We start from the raw sequence: 20,822 nt of genomic DNA on the forward strand, positions 1-20,822 counted from the left end.
ATATGAAAATTTTAAAATATGTGTGTGTGCTTTGTTTAAGCGAATAGATATAGTCTATCCCCCTGGTTCTCAGCCTAGCCAGACTAAAATAAGGTAGACTAAAATAGAGTTGAGGGGATCCTTCTTGTTTCTTAAAATTTAACTTTGTATATTAAAATTTGGTCACATAATTATATTTGGCCTCCCTGTTCTGCAGCAGTGTAGCTAAATCAGCTAAGGTAAACTGCTGTGTTGACAGAATAGCTTTAAAACAAAGCTCCTAACTTTAGAATATATTCCAGATTTGCTATGTAACAGGTTTTATACCATTAGTCATGAAAACCAATGTTAAAATATTTTAGTGTGTGTAGAAGTCAAGTGCTGTAAAACCAAAGGGCCAAATTCAGCTTTTTTTTAAATAAGCCACTCCTCTACCAAGCACTAGTAGCTGGACACTTGGCCCTTAGCCAATGCGGTCTTTAGAAAAACAGTTTTCCAAAGTGTTTTATCTCCTCTGTGTTTCTGTTGTTTTACCCTACTGGTTTACACTGTGATGTGAAATAATGTGTGTGTGGCCGGGGCGGGGGGGGGGGGGGGGGGACACGGACGGGACGGGACAGGGGACATGTTCTGACAAAGTATACTTCTGCATTTCTATGTAAGTTTAATTATATTAGTCTGAACCATCCCTTCCTGCCTTTTCTTTCTCTTAAATGTAGTAGTATTTTTTGGGGGTGTGGGTTTCAAGAGTAAGATTCAAAGGAAAATATCTTCATACAACATGACATTAAGAGAATGGGACTGAAACTGACAAACAAGAAAATGTATGTAAAATATCCTGGAACACTAAGCATATTGGCACTTCACATAGTTGAGGAGGTATCCTTGTGTGCTTGGGTTTTATGGATTTATGGGGCATTTTTATGTTGTCAATTGCCTGTGATTTTTCTATAAACTTAAATTTTATTTTGAAATATTACTTTGCATATGAATGTTTTGCTTGGTTTTATCGTTAAGTAATATTTAGTGTGCACTCTAAAACTTGGCAAATGTTTTGGATAATACTGCACCACAAGGCCATATAACCACTGTATATCAAAGTACTGTTCTTTCTAGTTGATTTGTGAGAGATCACCCATAGAAATTGCTCATTAACCTCTTCACAATATAACAACAAAAAAATTGAAACTGGAGTATTTTCATCAGAAGCAATATTTTTTTATATTTCACCCCCAGATATGTTCCTGCACAAAGAAAGTATGGGAAGCCATATTTCAGAGTTTAGCAACGTCTACAGAATATACATCTGTCAAATTTATGACAGAAACACAGATGTAAAAGTCATTGATAATATTTTAAACCAGGTACAACTCCAGGATAAAATCATAGAGCACTTTCATCTTCAGAGTGCTTTACAAATACTAAACATCAACACCTGGAAATAGCTATATATTATTCCCATTTTACAGACAGGAAAATTGAGGCAGAGAGGTTGACTCTGTTCATGATATGGGAGGAGTCTGTGACCGAATCATAATTTGAGCTTGGTTGTTCCTGGCAATCACTATAAAACATGAATAGAGGGGAAGGAAGTGATCATACCTTTTTTTTTCCTATTGTGTCGTTAGAGCTGCTAGTGATAATATTGCATAGCTTGAAAAACATTTTCAACCGTGGGCTGAATAGCTCAGATTATATGAAATAACTCTATTCCCTCCCCTCCCCATGCTGGCCCATAGTGGTGTAAATCCCTGTTTGTTCAAAGTGTTGTGAGTGTATTAGTATAACACACATGCACAGGTACAAAAAAAAATCATTTTAAATTACACCCTCATTGCTTTTGCTTCTTATTCCTCCTTTTCTTTTTGTTTACTGTATTTTATTTATAGGTGTTGATTTTAAAATCAAAACAGTAGAGCTAAGAGGAAAGAAAATTAGATTACAAATCTGGTAAGTAAAACAAAAATGCAACCAGCAGTATGTTTTAATTTTTGTGTTTCTGGCATGGATCAATATGCTTGTTTAATATGATTAATTGTTATAAGCTGGTTTAGCTCTTATCCTTCTGCTCCTTCCCTTACAAATCTGTTAGCCATTTATTTTTTTTCAAGAGCAAGAGGGGGGATGATGGATGATGTAATAAATGTAATATTACTGTGCTGACACAAATATGCATGTTACAGAGGTGTCAAAGCCTTTCTTTAGACAAACAAAATCAACTATCTAAGAAAATAGCATAGGAGTAAACAAACACAAACAAATCAACCCCCAAACCCAAAAGTTGTAAAGATGATCATCCACTTTCTTCATAGTAAACATGAGGAAGCTACTAGAAGGAAAGGAGGGGAAAAATACCTCTAGTTTCAATTTTATTCACTCATGTGGAAATCACCTCAGTTATAACTGCCATCCTAGAGTAAATGAATCTATTTTAACCTTTTCTGAACTCTTTATCAGAAATTTCATACAGCAGGTGCTCTTTCTGTGACATTACATGTAACAATGTAATTACAAGTAAAACACTCATTTACAAACAAAAGTATGTGTTAACTGTTATGGTATTAATGTCCTACTGTGAAAATTCAGTTTGGAATGCACATTTTTTCTGTTCAGGGGAAGGTTGCATATATCTTGGAAATGATTGCTCACGTTATATTATTTATCAATAATGATTAATACAGTGTATTCGATTAGAAATTGTTAGTTCTGAGAGGTCCCTTATGATGCACAATAGCATGATACAAATCACAGTTAGGAGAGAGTAAACCAGCTATGTTAATGTAGATTCTAATCCTGTAAATTATCTAATAGCTTTGGTGTATTAACAGTGCTTGATGCATAATTGGCATTAGAGATCAATTGTTATAGATGCTAACAACCCATAGAAAAAGCAAATCAAAGCACATAGGTTGTTGAAATGACACCAGTGGGACGTTCTGGTAGTATTTCATTTTTAATTACATAGATGAAGTGAGTTTAGCTTACTAACGCCTCTTGGCAGGTCACCATCAACTCTGTTTGTTGCACCATGTGTTTGTCTTGCTTCCCTCTGAGTTAACTGCTGCTGCATCTTTGGTATCATCAGTCATCTAACACTTGAATATTACTGGCATGTCTTCATCCCTCATCTGCGTCCCTGTTTGGAAACCTATGACTACAGAGCTGGTGGGTGAGCCACCATTGTTAGCCAGGGCCTACTGAAGCTGACAGAGGTAATGCAAATTTTTTATGTCAAGATGATGTTGTAGCACTGAATGTGAAATGTATATAGCTTGTCAGACATGTTCTTAATGTTGAATAAATGTTTTACAGTTTTTTGTCAGAAAAGATATCCTAAAACTCCTTATCATTCCCACTTATTAAGCATATCTTTGTAGACTTTTGTTTGAAAATAATTAAAAAAAAAAAATTACAGGGATATTAAAGTGTGGCCCTTACTCAGTTGCTGAGGCATGCCTAAAATGGTTACATAGCATGTAATTTAATGTAGAAATGAAATACATAAGAATTGGTTAAGTATCTGAATTTATACCAATATACATCAGTCATTACAAGCAAACATCCATACACGTAGTCCCAAAGTGTCTTTCTCCTTGATTCTCACTATTAAATGTCTTTGCTGTAATTAACCCTTACTTAAAAAAATAAATAAATCTCTGGACATACATATAAAATCATGTTGGAAAACAGTTGTTACATGAGCAAAGAGAGAAGATAAATTGACAGTTGTTTTCTACAACACATTCTCGAGTGCTTTGCCTGTCTGTCCATAAATTACATTAAAAAACCCCTTACATTTGAAGAACATTAAGGTTGCAAACTCAAGCCCCCTTGTGTGTATGCATGATGATACAGTCTCTTACTATGTGATCACATACTATTTTTTTTTCTTCTTACAGGACCCCAACCTTATTCAGTGAACTGGTAGCAGAGGCAACACATAACTGTTGATTGGAGGGGTGACACAATTTAAAGGTTGGGCGGGGCACTGAATCTAGAACACCTCGTCTCTAAACAGAGATCTAGAACAGAGGTTGTCAAACTGGGGTGCGCTTCCCTAGGGGGACGTTGAGGAATATTCGAGGGAGCGAGCAGTAATTCCAGATGGCTCAGGCCAGCCCCATGTGGTGGGGTTCAGGGAGGGATCGCCACCTCCACCCCCTTGCTACCTTAGAAGTTGTAGCTAAGTGGAAGACAGGGCAACTCCTACTGCAGTGTGAGGGGGGCAGTTTTCCCTGTGCAGAGCCCCTGCACTGCTATAGGAGTGGGAGAGCAGCTCCTGCCCTGGGAATAGCCACAGAGAGTTCACCCCACGGTGGTCTGCAAAGCAGGCAGTGGGAAGTGCTGGGCCTCCAGCAGCAGGGAAGGAGAAGCAGCCCCGTGTAGCAGGGGGTGGGAAGGCTTAGCCCACAGCCAACTGTCCTTCTGCTTCCTCCGTCCCCGTGCTGCATGGATACATGGTGAGGGGGAGTTGCTGCCTCCTCACTGCTGGGCCTTCTGGCAAGAGGCAGTCGAAGGCCTTGCCTATTCTCCCCTTTGCCCTGTGGGGCAGAGTCTGCAGCAGCCTCTCTGGATGAGTTCCCGTTGGAACAGTTAGCTGTTGCTAAATGAAAGGCAGAAATCTGGGGGGAGGAGGAGGGGCATGGGACCTTGCATGCCCCCACATGTGTTGCCTCTGATTGGTAGTTGTGTTTTGTTTTTTTTATCCTCCTTGTACTGTGTGTGGCCACAGGCCTTATTAATGCACAGTTTCCATACCCTGCACTGACTAAAGGATTATTAATTTCATCCTGGGTGTTTATCAGTGTCTTAAATGCTTCACAAATATTAATGAATTTTTCTTCACAATGCCAGCAACCTTAATTCTGCCAATTCCTAGCTTTTGAACGTTTGACTTTGTAACCTTAATGTTCTTTTAGCATAGGATTTTTTAATACAATCTCCTACATATAAAAAAAACCTGAAAAAACAAAAGTTTTAACATGTGGAATCATAATGACCTCCAACTTGGGTTATCAGTGGGTTCAGACCTTCAGATCTACAGCATAGACCTCTGCCACTTGGCCTTATGGAGTAACTGGTAGCAGTAGCAGGTTGAGTATGTGGATCAGGCATTAGAGGCAGATGACGTACACCCTTTGCCAGTGGGTTTCAGAGCTATTTGGTGACAGCAGAGGAATGTGGAGACTGAGAACGTCTTTATTTCTCCCTTCCTCTCATTTATCACCCCCTGCATCCCATTCCGACTGCGTCTTCCTCCTCTTCCTGCCTGGGCATAAGCAGAGTTCAGGAGAGATTATCTCCCTGGTCTCAGTTCTGGTGCCTGAAACTCTATTGGCCCCCTCAGCTACAGAGAGGAGCAGTTGCAGGGAAAATACTTCTCTATCCATACAATCCTGAAGTGGGACATGCTCACTCTATGGAAATGGGTGTTATATGTAGTCCAGTGAGTGTGCAGATGCTGTGAGGAGATGGAGCATGCCCAGTGCAAATGGAATCTTCTGGGAATTTAGCTGCCAAATGCTATGAGACTCTTCTGAGCATGTGCAAACAGTGACTTTTCAGATTTGGGCAGATTTTCACCCAATCAGCAAAAGGCACATCCCTGACATCAGTGAGACCCCTCTGCCAAATTTCAAGTTTCTACTCCAGTGGATTGTAGACCTGCTCATTAAAATAGCTGTATGAATTTTTTTAAACATGGGCAAACATTTTCCCCTAAACTTTTCTTCTAAATGGGTGAACCATATTAGCTGAAATGTCCCCCCAAAAAGTTCAGCCTGGGCAGACACCCAACATGGAAAACGTTAGCCTGGATGGTTGCTTTGGCAAAATTATAAGCAACTGAAAATGGGGTGGTCTTATGGGAAGGATCAGGCTACCAGCTCCACCTACAATGACTAGATCAGTAGGGCTTTCTTCACTTCCCTTGGCAGGTAAATTCAGGGGCTAAAATGTTGGGGATTGGAGGGGATTATGGTAGTCATGAAACCTTCAGAATCAGGGTCCCATGTACAAACACAAGTTCCCCACCTTGAAGAGCTCACAATCTAAATTGCTGTTAAGAAACTTTTCTTGATACGTAGTCTAAATTTTTATTTGCAGTTTCATCCATTACACCTATCTGTACATCCACATGTGCTACACTGTACAGTTCCTTTTCATCCTAGGTGTAAATTTAAATAATTACCCTGTCTTTTCACACAGCCCACACTATATGTAATTAGTGAAAATGATCATTATTACAGACTTCGTAACTAGCCATTTCATATTCCTTATCCTGTCCGCAAGTGTTGGCTTTAGCAAGTGAATGTGTGTAATAGACAGTAAGAGAGGTAGAGCTGGCTGGAAGATGAAAATTAGAAATTCCTTCCCATGAATTTTTTTTTCCATTCCAAATCAGGACAAAAACCTCAAATGTGTTGGGTTGTTTTTTGTTTTTGTTTTCTTTTGGGGGGGTGCGATTTTCAGAAAAACTCCTTTCAGGAGAACTGAAATCTAATGTTTCAGCTTTCTGGCTGCCCACACGGAGGGTGAGTTGTGGGCTGTCTGGGAACTAGCCAAGTGGGTTGCCAAGCAGCCCAAGAAGCAGGAAAGCCTGAGAGCTGGCCGGGGTGGAGCAGGGTATTTAGGCAGCTGGCAAGCCAGGTAGGTGGGCAAGCAAGCTGGTAGGAAACCAAGCAGTTTTTGAACAGGTCAAATTCCATAAGTTTTTGATTGAATTGACATGGTCAGTGTTGCTTCTGTTGAGTCAGCCTTTTTTGATTAGAAAACTGTTCCATCAGAAAACTTATGGCCAGCCCTAAAGAGAAACCATGTGCTGAAAATACTTCAAAATGCTCATAGTTAGGTAGGTATGAAAATAAACAAGCTATGGTGTAACATAAGTAAAGCTTATCAGCCTGTTCTGGGTTTTGGAGGGGAGGAGATGGTCATTGGGGGGAAAAAAGTTTTTTGTTTTCATATGAACCCAATAAATACACCACTTCAAAAATCTTCTCTAGCTAAAGATTTTTATTTTTCATTACCAAAAGAGCACGATGAAGCCCATTTTTACTTTGGTTAAAATTACTTCCTTCTTCCACTGCCATTCGGTGCCACCCTCAAAAAAATGTAGTTGGGGTGTGTGTGTACGTGTGTGTGTGTACGTACACATGGAGTGCATTTGTATTAAAACCAAAATAGTTGTATGATCTAAGCCATTAAATCCAAATTAAGACTTTCAGGGGTTTTCTAACAATATCTGATTTACACTTCTAAATCACTGTGTATGTTACATTAATGAATATAGAAGGGAAAGAAGTAAGAATCTTAACAGCATTTGGACATTGCTTTTATGTTTTAAATTTTCCCTTGTATGACATCTCATTTGCAGGATGTCCCTCATTTTTATGTCATTAAGCAGAAAGACAATGACAGGTGGATTCATTATTTGCAAAATCATAAATAGTTAAGGAATAATTTTACAATACATATTTGTGGCTGCATGTTGGAAAAGAAATACATTTTTCCCATTCTCACAACTTTTTTACTTTGGGATGAGGAGCTGGAGGTGGAGAAATAGCATTATATACACAAAGCACAACATTTTAAAGTATAATAAGTGAATTCCTTTAAAAAAAAATAGGGACACCAAAAATTTTACTTAGCTAGCTGCAATAGCAATACATGCGAGGTATAAAAGTACATAGATGTAAAAGCAATATTTGAAATCCAGAATGTCTCAGCATGTTCAACAAATTAGACTTAATTCAAGACTAAATTCTTTGTAGTGTGAAAGCCTTTGAATCCTGCCACCAACACTCAAACTTATTACATTAGACTATACATATGTGGCTATTTGGACTTTTGTTTAATTCCTGAACCCTAGACTTACTCTATTTGGAATTTTAAGATGATACTGTAATTGAGAACTAGCAATTCGTGTTCTTATTGTTTATTACATTGCATAATATTAATAGATCAGTAATCTCATGAATTGGGGATTGATCATGCTAATGCTTTATTGCCACTGCCCATGGATGGTTTGCTAAGTCTTCAGACTAAAATAATAAATACCTTATTAATTATACCATGTGTTAATACTTCTTATGATTGGAGTATAAAATGGATGAGAACAGCAAAACAAAACTGAATTGCTCTAACACATCATAACTGACTCATCATAAAAGGTATCTCGATGGCAGAGACACTATTCATTATAAAGCAAGCACTGTGGGTGTTTTATCATGCTCGCGGAATTTGTACACCCTGAACTTTTGGGAATATAGCATATCCCTGAGAGAGAAGGCCCTACCAAATTCACAGTAAATTTTGGTCAATTTCACGGTCATAGGATTTTTAAAATAGTAAATTTCATTATTTCTGCTATTTGAATCTGAAATTTCATGGTGTTGTAATTCTGGGGGTCCTGACCCAAAAAGGAGTTGTGCGGGGGGGTTGCAGCACAGCTAGCCTTACTTCTGTGCTGCTACTGGTGGTGGCACTACCTTCAGAGCTGGGCAGCTGGAGAGTGGGGGCTGCTGGGCGGGAGCCCATCTCTGGAGGCAGAGCAGCAGCAGCACAGAAGTAAGGGTGGCATGGTATGGTATTACCACCCTTACTTCTGCACTGCTGCTATCAGGGTGCTGCCTTCAGAGCTGGACGCCTGGCCAACAGCTGCCACTCTCCAACTTGAAGGCAGTGCAAATGTAAGGGTGGCAGTACTGCAACCCCCCTAAAATAACCTTACGACCCTCCTTCAGCTCCTTTTTGGGTCAGGACCCCTAACTTGAGAGATGCTGGTCTCCTTTGTGAAGTTTGTACAGTATAGGGTAAAAGCACAGAAAAGACCAGATTTCACAGTCCATGACGTGTTTTTCATGGCCCTGAATTTGGTAGGGCCCTACTGATAGAACATTACAACATACGGAAAATAATCTCCCCACCTGGCATTTGGGATCCCTCAGCATTTTGAAATAAGTTCTTCCGAACTCAAGAGGCAAAAGACAATATTCTAAACTTACTGCTTCTTGAGGTTACATTAATTCTATTTTTATACACTCTCACTTGTAGTAAGGGGAGAACCCTGTTAATAGAAAACTTAGTAGATTTTTTTCATTAAGGGAACTGCAGAAATCCAGCACACCTTTGAAATCTGAATATCACTTAGATAGTTCCATCATTTGCATGAACTTATTCAAAGTGCTATTACAGAATAATTGTGTAACAGTGTTTCTCTTCCACTGTACACGTTTTTCCTACTTGAGAATGGGTTCTCACCAATACTTCCGAAGTACCACTGACTTAATGATTTGGTGAAACTTCCCTTTCTTTGTTCTCAAATTATTAAACCTCTCTAGTACTGTACATTATTAGACAGTCAAGTGAGTACATTAATTCACTTCTTTCTGTGCAGGGATGAGGGACACTAAAGGAAAAGGAGGAAAGAATTCGTTTGCAGCATGCTTTAGAGACAGTAGCTATGGATGTTACAAATGAACATTCAGCTTAGACATAGTTTTGCTATACAGAGGTATAATGCTAGTTTCAAGTATAATTCCCTGCAAAATTAATAGAAGTGGACATCATTAGTTTCATTCTCCTTTGTTGATATTTTAATATTGGCATCAAATTTTGGCACTTGCATTCTTGCTAATTCATGGTATAGTTACTGAAAATAGGACCAAAATTCAAAGAATAATTAAATGCCACAGTTTTTGAGTTTTATTTTTTTTAAGCCTGATTCAGCAAGGGACTTACTTACATGCCTAACTTTAAACATATGGAACCATTTATGTGCTTAAAGTTAGATGTATGTAAATACCTTGTTGATTCTGGGCCTTGGTACGGAATTGTATTTGTGTTCCATCAGAGTGCTAATTATTAGAATAACTGTTTCTCAGGGTTTTAATATTTCCACACTATATAACCTCTTTCCTTCCTCTTCCCATCGTTTTAGCTCTTCGGAGCTTGTTTTTTTTGGGGAGGAGGGGGCTTATATTTATATGGTTGTCCTGGATCACCACCTATCTAACGCTTGAATTTATAGAATTGAAGGATTGATAGAGCAGGAACTCCGTGTTCAATTAAGTGAACAAATGCCTTTTGAGATAGCTAGAAGAGAACATGCAACTACTTGGGTTAAAAGAAAAGGAGTACTTGTGGCTAACAAATTTGTTAGTCTCTAAGGTGCCACAAGTACTCCTTTTCTTTTTGCGAATACAGACTAACACGGCTGCTACTCTGATACTTGGGTTAAGTGATTCAGTGTAGTAGTTCTACAGGCTATGATTTAAAGAAACCCAGAATGTGTATTTTTAAAACCACTCAAGTCTAGCAGGACAGTGTTCTGCCACAAATACCATATCTTAACTGATCAGAAAATCTTATCTTTTGCCAGTTACTATCAGCTGCCAGCTCTAACCATATAGTAACAATAATATTTCTCTACAGCATTCCTGCCCTCCCAGCTCTATCCTGTCTGGCATTCAATGTGATGGAACTAAAAGGGATTCCCATGTACAATAAACTTAATCTGTAAGCTTGTTTATTGACATCAGATGAGAGATGCAATTCTACAAGAGAGACATTTGGAGAAGTCTCTTCATAAGCTTTGAGATGATGTTTTCCATATGTGGAAATTCAACAATCTTGACGGGCATTTTAAAGTGTTTCCCATATTGAAATGTCACAGGGGCTTTGCGAAAAATAAATTTGACCCTGGTATAAAGATAGGTGAACTTAGAATAGGAGAAAATAAACTGTTGTAATGGTGAATAATAGCTGTATGTAATTTCAGCTGTAGAATATAGAGCACTTACATTGCTTTAATTAAAATGTGTCATTAGTGAAAAGAAAGCAACCAATTAAACATAGAGAGGTAGTCTCATGTATCATTGGAACCAAACAGGTAATATGTTTTTGCTTCTTGCGAGGTATCAAAGTTTAGTGTGGGTAAATTTAACTGTGGATTTTTTTTTATATATATAATCAGGAGATAGAAATAGTAGAAGACAGAACTGATTTTTTCCCCCCTCACCATTGTATGATTGTGCCATCCTCCAGCTACGAAATACTGGTCATGATAATCTAGCAGTTTTATTTTTTCACAATTCTTGGTGTAGCCTGTCTGAAGCTGAGGCTTCAGTGAAGGATCGTCTGCATCATGAAACTATCTGTACAGAGTTGATGCTAACTGGTATCGTGGCAGTTACAGAAGAAAGGCCAAGGATTGTCTTGACTGAGCATTAATGCTGAATTACCTGTCAGCCATAGGTGTGATCCATGGAGGTTTTGTTTGAGACTGGGCAGGGGAGAGGCAGTTTTCTCTACAAATGTATGTCCAAGGAATATGCTGTGGATAAATAAAAATTACTTTCTCCAAGACAGTCAATTTGATCATGTGAACCTGAAACTTTTTGAAATACTCCAAAAAAAGATCCATCCATGTTATTAAAAATGTTTTGCTCTCTAAGGCGTCTCATAATGAAGTCATACAATACTTGAGTACTAAATAGAGTTGGTCAAAGGTTTTCATGCTGGAAGTCGCCCTCTCCCTCCTTGGAAAATACAAGTTCATTAAAATTTATTTTTATATTTCTAATTGGTTAGAAACTTTTCATGGGAAAACTAAAATATTTCTACAAAATAATTCAAATAAATGTTTTTAATTAAGAAACTTCTCACAAAAAGAGTTTCTAGTTTTGACCAGCTGTCATACTAAACCTTAAAAAATGTCCACTAATTTTGGAGACCCCTGTTGAAACCCCTAAACCTTGAATCCATTAGAGCATTTTGTAACCTACTTTCCAGTAACAGCACTAACAATGAAAGTTCTGGGGTAGACAAGCTTCAGGCATTTTTATCAACTTGTCATGAAAAATCTGCTCGAAGCAGGCTTTTTGGTGATACGGTTGAAAATGGCTCAGAGCAGGTTTTCATGATACAGTGAAAACACCCCGAGTCTTGACTACACAAGCACATAAACTTGCTAGAAGAAGGACAGCTGCTAGTAAGTGAACCCTAATTGAAGCCCCCATCACTTTTGATAGCCAGGCCATGGGTCTGTCCAGTTGGGCATCCTGTGGTGGGGTATTTAAACACCACACTGGAGAGCAGGGGATTAAGGACCAGCTTTGGTCCCACCCAGACTCGCCTGCACAAGCTGGAGGCAGGGCTTTAAAAAGAGGAGTGGAGCAGCTCAGAGACAGGGTGGAAGGGAGCAGGCAGCTGCTCTGAAGGGAAAGTAGTACTCAGGAACTCATTGCCCAGACCTGACAACACAGACCTGTGCAAATCTACAAAGAAGAGTCAGATGACTGAGTGTGCAGGTCAGAGACTAGATTGAAGTGATTTATTCTGTGAAGCTAAAGATGACTGGGGTAGGAAGTGGTCCGGAAGTGGGGGGGGAGAGAGGAGGAGGAGGGCTGCATAGTACCCCAAGGTGCTGAGTGGAGCTGCCTATCATTGGGCCCTGGACTGGAGCCTAGTGAAAAGGGTGGGCCCAAGAGGACATTACAACAAGAGCCTTCATGTACAGTGAGAGGCCATCTGGAAAAGACGTTGACTGTTCAAGAGCCCAGTCCCCAAGATCCCCATTCTAAAGGGGAGGTCTGGAAATCCTTGGGGTGGAAGCACTGAAGGACATGACTGTGTTTCAATGGAGAGACAACTTGCCAACTTAGTCCTGGCCACTAGGCATCGCTGTCGGTGGATGGGCACCATCTCCTCACTCAAAATAAGTGGACACTTCAAATTTAGAACTTGGTCTTCAGGCTCACACTGTACTCAGCCATATGTGTGCCTCAGAAAATACTACCATACATCTTCATGTTATTGGCTTACTTTGATCAATAATTTCTGCAGTTATTTTCTGCATTGGTGTTAAAAACATGGCTTAATTTTTTTGGTTGATACAAAAGCTCTTAAATCTTGTTAATCTGTGAATTGCTGCTTTTATAGTACAAAGTCCAACAGTGTTAGCTTGATGAGCATGCATCCTTTTCTTTTTTCACTCTTCCAGGAAATATTGTGTGTAATTTTTTTTTCCATCTGTTGATCTGTTTTCATTGGACAGTTCCATTATCAAGGACATGTAAAACTGATTGGTGGCCTTGCCTTTCTCAGTGAAGTTAGTGTGGGACAAATAGGTTTGATACAGAATTGCTTACTTCTTCTGATCCAGTTGTTAACCCAGCTTACCTGGTGATGTCTGAAATTTGTATTTATAGACGGAAATGAAAAATATGGACTATGGCTGTAGAATGCATGATGTGGTTTTTTTTATTAAACTGCAGGTTAGCCTAGTCTATGCTTTGTGATCTGGTAAAATACTTCCACCAATGTTTGCTGCTACTCCTTAGGGACACAGCAGGCCAGGAGAGATTCAACAGCATTACCTCAGCTTATTACAGAAGTGCCAAGGGAATCATATTGGTGTATGATATCACCAAGAAGGAGACGTTTGAGGATTTACCAAAATGGATGAAAATGATTGATAAGGTAGGCTCCAACTTCTCTGAAAATAGAAAATACAATATATGTAATGCTTTATGAAAGGGACACTATTAAATTACATTTTTACAGTGTGGTTTTGTAATAAACCCTTAGAAGACTAAAGACTTAAATTCTTTTGCTATAGAGTTCCACTTCATTCTTTTAACAAGCATTTAATTTGTGTGCTTATTCTTATTCTGCTGACTTCTGTGAACTAAACTTGCTGTCATCAGTGTTGTCAGAAATATGCTAAGATTTGGGCACCCAGCTGTGCACTGGAAAACCATGCGTTCCATTTACCTTCTTTGCATTAAGGCTACAATAGTCCTCCTATGGGAAACATAGGTATATTTCTCATGCAGTATTATGGAATGTGTTTAGAAGCAGATATTATCTCAAGGATATATATCCTTATTTCTGGTTGTATAGAGCTTTGATGATACAGAACTCATGCAGGTACATAAGTATTAGTGACACAACTGATTTTACCAACAGTGTAAAAATCTTACGTTTGTGGATGTAGTTAACTAGAAATACCATATTATTCTGTATTCAGTATGCCTCAGAAGATGCAGAGCTTCTACTGGTTGGAAATAAGTTGGACTGTGAAGCTGACAGAGAGATTACTCGACAGCAGGGAGAAAAGGTAAGAGCAGGTGGAATCAAATCATTAACATCCTTTAGTGATGGTGAAAGAAGGTGGTTGTGGGCTTATATTGGAATTGTGAAGAATGTACAGCTGTAGGTTTGGGCTGTGCTGACTCTTGCAAGTTTGAAATAAATCTAATGATGGCTGAAATTCTAAGCCAGGCAAGCACTGAGTGGAAGCACATTGCCCCTTGAAAGATACGTGACTATTTGAGGGGAGAGGGCGAAGTTAATTAGGTAAAAAAGGAGAAACTTTTTTTTCTAGCCTAGTATTTGATTAAAAATAACAGTTGTACTGCCTTTGCTATAAACAAATACCTACAGCTTTGATGTTGCATGTATGATACTACTCTCTGTCATACCCTTAGTTATAGAAGATATACAGTGTTTAAGCATACATTATTCTACCAAAATCTGTTTTAAGCTTATACTATGTATTACAGAACATGCCCGGGTATATTTCTTTAATGTAAGGAATATCATCTTGCCCTAAAGAAACAGAGGAAATTAGAAGTTACTAACTTGATCCTCAGACCCCCAAAGTAGCATAAAGTGTTGGAAAGCTTCTCTGAGAAATCAGCTGAAGATTCCCCTCACATCCTCAGCTGGTGTAGAACTGACTATAGACTGCCCTTTCCATTCCCTTGCAGAAGGGTGGGGAAGGAGGGAGGGAGGCTGCGGCACCTTGTGCTCTGGGCCAGCAAATGACCTCTGGGTGCTGTTATAGCAGGTGTAGGTTAAAGCATCTATTAAACTGCTTTAACTTATATGAGGGACCAAAGTAGCTCCTGACTGTCCCGAGATTAGTGAAGCACAAAATTGGCTTTAAGCAACTTCTGTACTGAGCACAACTTGGCTAGACTCGAGAACTGGCTCCTTGTCTGGATCATTATATACCTATTATTAAGTCAAAGTAATCGTGATCCATTTCTTCCTCGCTGGCATGACTTCTCCAGGAATCTTAAACTCCAAAAAGGAAGAGCATTTTCTTCTGTAAGAACAAGTATAGGTGAAGTAATCTAATTTTCACTGTAATAATTTTCTGAGGGGGACTTATCCATTGCTGGACTTCTGCTTAGGTTCAATCTGCTATTTCATCCTCTTCCAAATTGCTCCTGATCACTTCAAGCTGTGAGAAAACCAGACCATGAAATCAACCCTTGGCATCTCTTCCAGTAGGTTACTATCCAGGAGACTAACCATATGTACCCACAATGCTCAGGGTCTGTAAGATTTGTTTTCTGTGGAAGAGAATCATTTGCATGTCTCCTGAAATTCTGGAGACATCAGACCAACCTGGGAAGATTTTAGGAATGTAAAGACTGCTTTTCAAAAGCAAGGCTTTGACAATGCACAAAATAAAGATTATGTAACCTGTCATGCTATCCATGTGTTGGAAATAAGCACAATAGTGCTGCTGAAAGCTAATGCACTATTGACATTGGTTCTCCATATTTGTTAATTGGGGGGAAAAAGAGTTCTTGTTATAATATGTAAAGTATTGTCATGGCATGACTTCTGGAGGATACTGTGGACAGAGCACTGGAGGGGGAGAGACATTTCTAAAACAGACTGCAGTAACCTTAGGGAAAATCCAGATAAATACTAGCTGATAGCTATTCGATTTAAAAAAAGAAAAAAAAATTTCGGCTTGTGTTTTTACTTGAAAAACTCCTCTTCTGATATTATGAAATTGTTTAGGGGCTAAGTATGTAAGTGCATGATGTGAAGGCATAAAGGGACATATGAACAATCTGTCCTTTGGCACGAGTTAAATATGTACCCAAATATTGTCTGAAAAATTGGTGTATTAATGCAGCAGACCATGAGCGCTGCTTAGCTCAAGGCACTAAGATTGAAAACCTCTTTATATTTCATTACCAACTTATATAAAAACAAAGTTAAAGGGGTATTCTTAACTGAGCATCTTCTAATTGATTAGAATCTAATTTATTCTAATTTTGAAAATGCTTTTTCTCATGTGTTTGAACCTCTGTGTGTGTTTTTTCTACATGGATGTGTTATAGAATAAGAATTGGTAGGCATGGTGTTAAGGTGAGATGATATGAAAGTTCCAGTGCATGGAGTCCCTGAGAGCTTTGCATTTTTCCTTTTGAATTACGTAGAGCTGAGTGGAGGTATTCCACTTCACAGAGTATTTTGCTATTTCAAAATCTGATTTCATTCCAATTCAGAACAAATTCCCACAATTTTGAAATCCTCCATGGAATGAGATGGAACCATAGCCCTGGGGAATTCTGCCTGGCAAGCTGTTCCAAAGCCATGGAATATATATGCTTGCATTAATCCTGGCATTTTCTAGTGCTGCTATTTACTCATTTTCAAGAGCATCAACTTCATCTAAAAGCAAATGAAAAGAAATAAAACAAAACAAACATAAATATATGAACTGAAATGTTCTCTGTATGAGTTGTGTATTTAGCACTCTGAGTGTCACATTTTTGTATGTCTGGTTTCATGGTTGAGCAACATTTCTTTTCATTAATGACATTTCATTTGGTTTTCAGTTATTTCTTGATTTCGTCTTGACATGGTAAACTAATGGAATGTATTAAAGACAACTTAAATTTTTACACACTGATTACACTCTTCAAAACAGAATGGGAAGAGAAAAATTATCTTGCAGAACTGAAGTTGACTCAAATGGATCTAATGTGACACTAGATTCAGTTTTGCTCCTATTTTGTCAAGTACAGTTTTCCTTTTAATCTCTTAAAAACATCCAGCTTCATGTAGTTACTTTATTTTTTTCCATCAGTTTGCACAGCAAATAACTGGGATGCGGTTCTGTGAAGCAAGTGCCAAGGATAATTTTAATGTGGATGAAATATTTCTGAAACTTGTAGATGACATCCTGAAAAAGGTAATATGTATGTACTGTGGAGATGGGGACTATATTTAACTACTGCTGGTACCAGTATTTGTTCAGAGCACATAATGGCAAGTAAAATTTTGATTTAGTTTGGAGGGGCCAGCATGCTGCTTGAGGACCAGCTGCTATCCTTCAGCTCTTCAGTAGCTGCTGAAAACCGCACTGCGGTTGAGATTTTTGTGTGTGCTTCTCTGCACGGTAACTTCATTTTAGACTAAAGTTCAGTAGCTGACTGTGCATTTGCCTGCTTCCATTTGTTGCCATACATTAATTGAGACTGAATTGGGGAATTGGCTTAGGACAAAGCAGAAATAAATGTTCATCCTTAAATTGAAATGAGAGATAAGAACTACAAAGAGCTGGGAAAACAAGTAGTTGGCAACTTACATGTCAACTAACGAGAGAGAAGCAGCCCTGGTATGTTTGCAGACCAAAGCTTCTGTCTTCAGCATAGTCCAGAGGCTAGAGCAGAGAATAGAGACCCCGTCTTCTGTTCACTGCTGGCTTCAATATAGGAGAGTCTTTTAACCTCTTTTTGCCTTTGGTTCCCTATCTATACAATGGCTATAACAGTTATCCACCTTCAGAAAGGGCTGTGCGGTCCTGGCTGAGCAGTGTTATGTAAGTGAGTATTAGTATCCGTGTAAATCATGGTGAGCTGTATTTCAGAAAATTATGGTCACCTTGGTAGAAATCAGATGCTGTCAAACTATGCAAGTGTTTAGTCTTTCTCTATGGGAGATAGCCTCATTTGTATTAAACTATTCTTAAAGTCTGAACCACTTCATTAACATTAGAAGGCAACAACTTCATTTTATGTATATTACTTATTAGTGTACCTCTTTAAACTACAAGATTATTTGTGATCTTGAATCTTATCTATACAATCTGTCATACACACTTCCTTATAGGTGGTCTACAATACTACCTAGCACTTCTAAAAGAGCTATAGAAAAATTAATCCATACCCCAAGAGGTAGGCAAGTAGTATTATCCCCATTTTATAGATATGGAAACTGGGACACAGGGAAAACTGAATGATTTGTCCAAGGCCACTTAAATTTGAGGAAAAGTTAGGAATTCTGCATATTTAATTTGATCTCCCAGCATTATGTTTAATTCAATAAATTGTACATGCTTCACATAGATAAAGCATCTGGAATATTAAAAACTTTTAAATACATTCTCTATTATTGACAAACTGGCTATATGGAAACTTCTCCCCAAATTAAGTATATTTCCTTCATAACATATGAATTGTTCCATGCTTCTATTTGTCAACAGAGCAATACTGTTTTTTTTTAACACTGATTTGTAACTTTTTCTTTCTCTTTGAAAGTGGTTCTCGAAATACTTTGATGTTGGGGTCCTTACTATTTTAGCTGAGCATCAGTTCTGCAGCATTTCTTTTCAATTAAAATAAACTAGAGAGTTCAGTGCAGGTAATCATTTATAGACTTTATTTTTTTTTTAAGATGCCTCTGGATATTATGAGGAATGAGTTGTCCAACAGTATATTGTCCCTGCAACCAGAGCCAGAAATCCCACCTGAACTGCCTCCGCCAAGACCACATGTCCGTTGCTGTTGACTTGTTGCTTCATACAGAGTGGAAAAGATGAGTGGGGGAGAGAAGAAGGTGTCTGCACTACAATCATTTGGCAGTTTCATGTTGCACTTTGTTTTTAAGTCAGAGCTACACACTAATTTGTAAATATGCAAATATGCAATCCTGTGTAAGATTCAGTTACAACAGTTAAATATTACCCCTCTTCCCCAAAATAGTATATTTCATTCATCACTGTAGTGCTATAAATATTGTACAGTATATGGGGAACTGCCACACTCCTAGTCTAGGAGGAGGAGAAATTAAATCTATACTTATTCTTGACATAAATATTGTAATAGTCCTTGTTATTATAAACAGGCAAGCAGAAGCTCTTCTTGTATGAAGATAAGTATATGGTGCTTTGCTAACTATTTTAAAGAGGAATTTTTTTAAAACTGAAAACTTTATGTACAAAGCTTCCATAACCTTCATTGTTTCTTTTAATATATACAGAAGATTTTTTTTTAGGGAGGGGGTGGAGCTGTAGCATCTTTAGCTGACTAGATCTACAGCAAATTTCTACTACGTGTAGTAGATCTACGTGTAATTTCCAGCAATCTGTCTTATTATTTATTATGTTTAATAGTAGACCATTACTTTGTGTATTAAGACATCACATTTGGTGCAATTCTAAGGGTGCAGTGTCAACTCACATAGTTAATTTTCTGCTTAAACATAAGGTAGGTTGCAAGAATCATTAAGATTGAGTAAAAAGTGGAGATGTGTATTGAATTCTAAAAGATGGTATGAAAAGCAATGCTGCTGTCCTAGACAAATTCTTTTAAAAAGGAATTTAATACTTTTTCTTGTGTTGAGGGAATATATATGTGTATTTGTCTGAACATCTGGGTGGGTGGGAGGGGTTTATGGAAAACCATTTTTTTCCCTAATGGTGGAAATTATTCCCATCAAGCATATACTGTGCTAGGTTTTTGTCTGATAATGACTTTGTGAACTATATCTTTGGTATATCTTTTATTACAATGCACTGTTTAGTTTAGTCGTGGTAAATCAGTAGTTACATATTCGAATAACTTGGTGTGTCCTGAATGTTGTGGTATTGAAAAGCATTGTGGTCTTTCTAAACTAATGAAATGCAAATAAAATTTTGTATTTATGAATGACAGTGGAGCTGCACCTGTTATTAGAATGGCAAATATACCTGATGGTGGATAAAAGGTAAAATCAGTGATATTGAACAATTTAAAAAAAAAAAATCTTTATAAAGATCTGATTCTCAGTCTTGACATTTATTTTTCAAGATAGGAAAAACAAGGTGCATAAATAGCTTGCCTTGAATACTGCGCTATTGGGATGATCTAGTCAAATTGGCATCCTGTGATGGCATGTGACTGCTTTTCGTGACAACTTGGCAGGCAGTAGCAAAACTATTTGTGACCCATGGGGACACAAATGTAAACAAGTCTTCTGCAAAATATAGCTTATCACTATGTTTTTATTCTCTGGTGTCGGAAATATCTTACCAGTTTTGCCATTGTTCCACCCTGAACATTTACACAGATATCATAATGTATACCACGGACTTCTCCAGTTTGTCATGAGTTTTCTGGAAGGAACAAAGCATTCAGAATAATTCGTGGTAATTTATACTTTGCCCAATAGATATTAGAGGTGTTGGGCTGCTGAATAAGTTATTATATTCTGCACACAATACTGTGCAGGGAACACATCTTTGGCACATACAGTTTCAACTAACAAACTAAGGAAGCCTGGTTGAAAATTGTACTTATGTCTTCTGCCACCTTGTGCCTAAATGGTTAGCTGTTTTTACATAGTGAACTTGTGGTTTACTCGAATACTAACAGATGAAATCCACCATTTTCTATAGCATTTGTAGGATTTCTGATGGTACTGTGGGCAATAGCAAGGAAGGGAAAGTTATGGAAAAATAAGTTTTAACCTGACAATTATTTCAGCTGACTTGTTTTTACGTGTATTTAGAAATTTGTTGTGAATTTTTCTGCAATTTTTGAATTTAATAAAAATTAAGAAAACTGACTTAGATAAACTTTTTTTTAATCTTGTAATTATGTGCTATTGTTTCTTTATGTAATGGAGGCATTTGAATACAGGACTGTCCCAGTTGTGACCTTTGAGGGGTAACTGTAATAAGAACTTTTATTTATTAATTGAAAATGTTTCCTGAGCATTTGACTCTGATTTTAAACTGTCTGCGTTAACCTGATTGTTACAGGGAG

General features: G+C 38.0%; 1 protein-coding gene across 1 annotated transcript in view; it reads left to right on the forward strand.

Annotated features, from left to right (window-relative positions):
• Positions 1 to 20,622, forward strand: part of RAB12 (RAB12, member RAS oncogene family) — a 33,635-nt gene extending 13,013 nt beyond the window's left edge. The window contains exons 2-6 of the mRNA XM_073331575.1: positions 1,869 to 1,929; positions 13,323 to 13,461; positions 14,012 to 14,101; positions 16,883 to 16,987; positions 18,472 to 20,622. Coding sequence (XP_073187676.1) covers positions 1,869 to 1,929; positions 13,323 to 13,461; positions 14,012 to 14,101; positions 16,883 to 16,987; positions 18,472 to 18,585 — 509 coding nt within the window. The 3' untranslated portion in view covers positions 18,586 to 20,622. The remainder of the gene's footprint in view (positions 1 to 1,868; positions 1,930 to 13,322; positions 13,462 to 14,011; positions 14,102 to 16,882; positions 16,988 to 18,471) is intronic.
• The last annotated feature ends 200 nt before the right edge of the window (positions 20,623 to 20,822 follow it).

The sequence above is a fragment of the Lepidochelys kempii genome, chromosome 2 (genome assembly GCF_965140265.1).
Source record: "Lepidochelys kempii isolate rLepKem1 chromosome 2, rLepKem1.hap2, whole genome shotgun sequence".
Classification (NCBI taxonomy): domain Eukaryota; kingdom Metazoa; phylum Chordata; order Testudines; family Cheloniidae; genus Lepidochelys; species Lepidochelys kempii.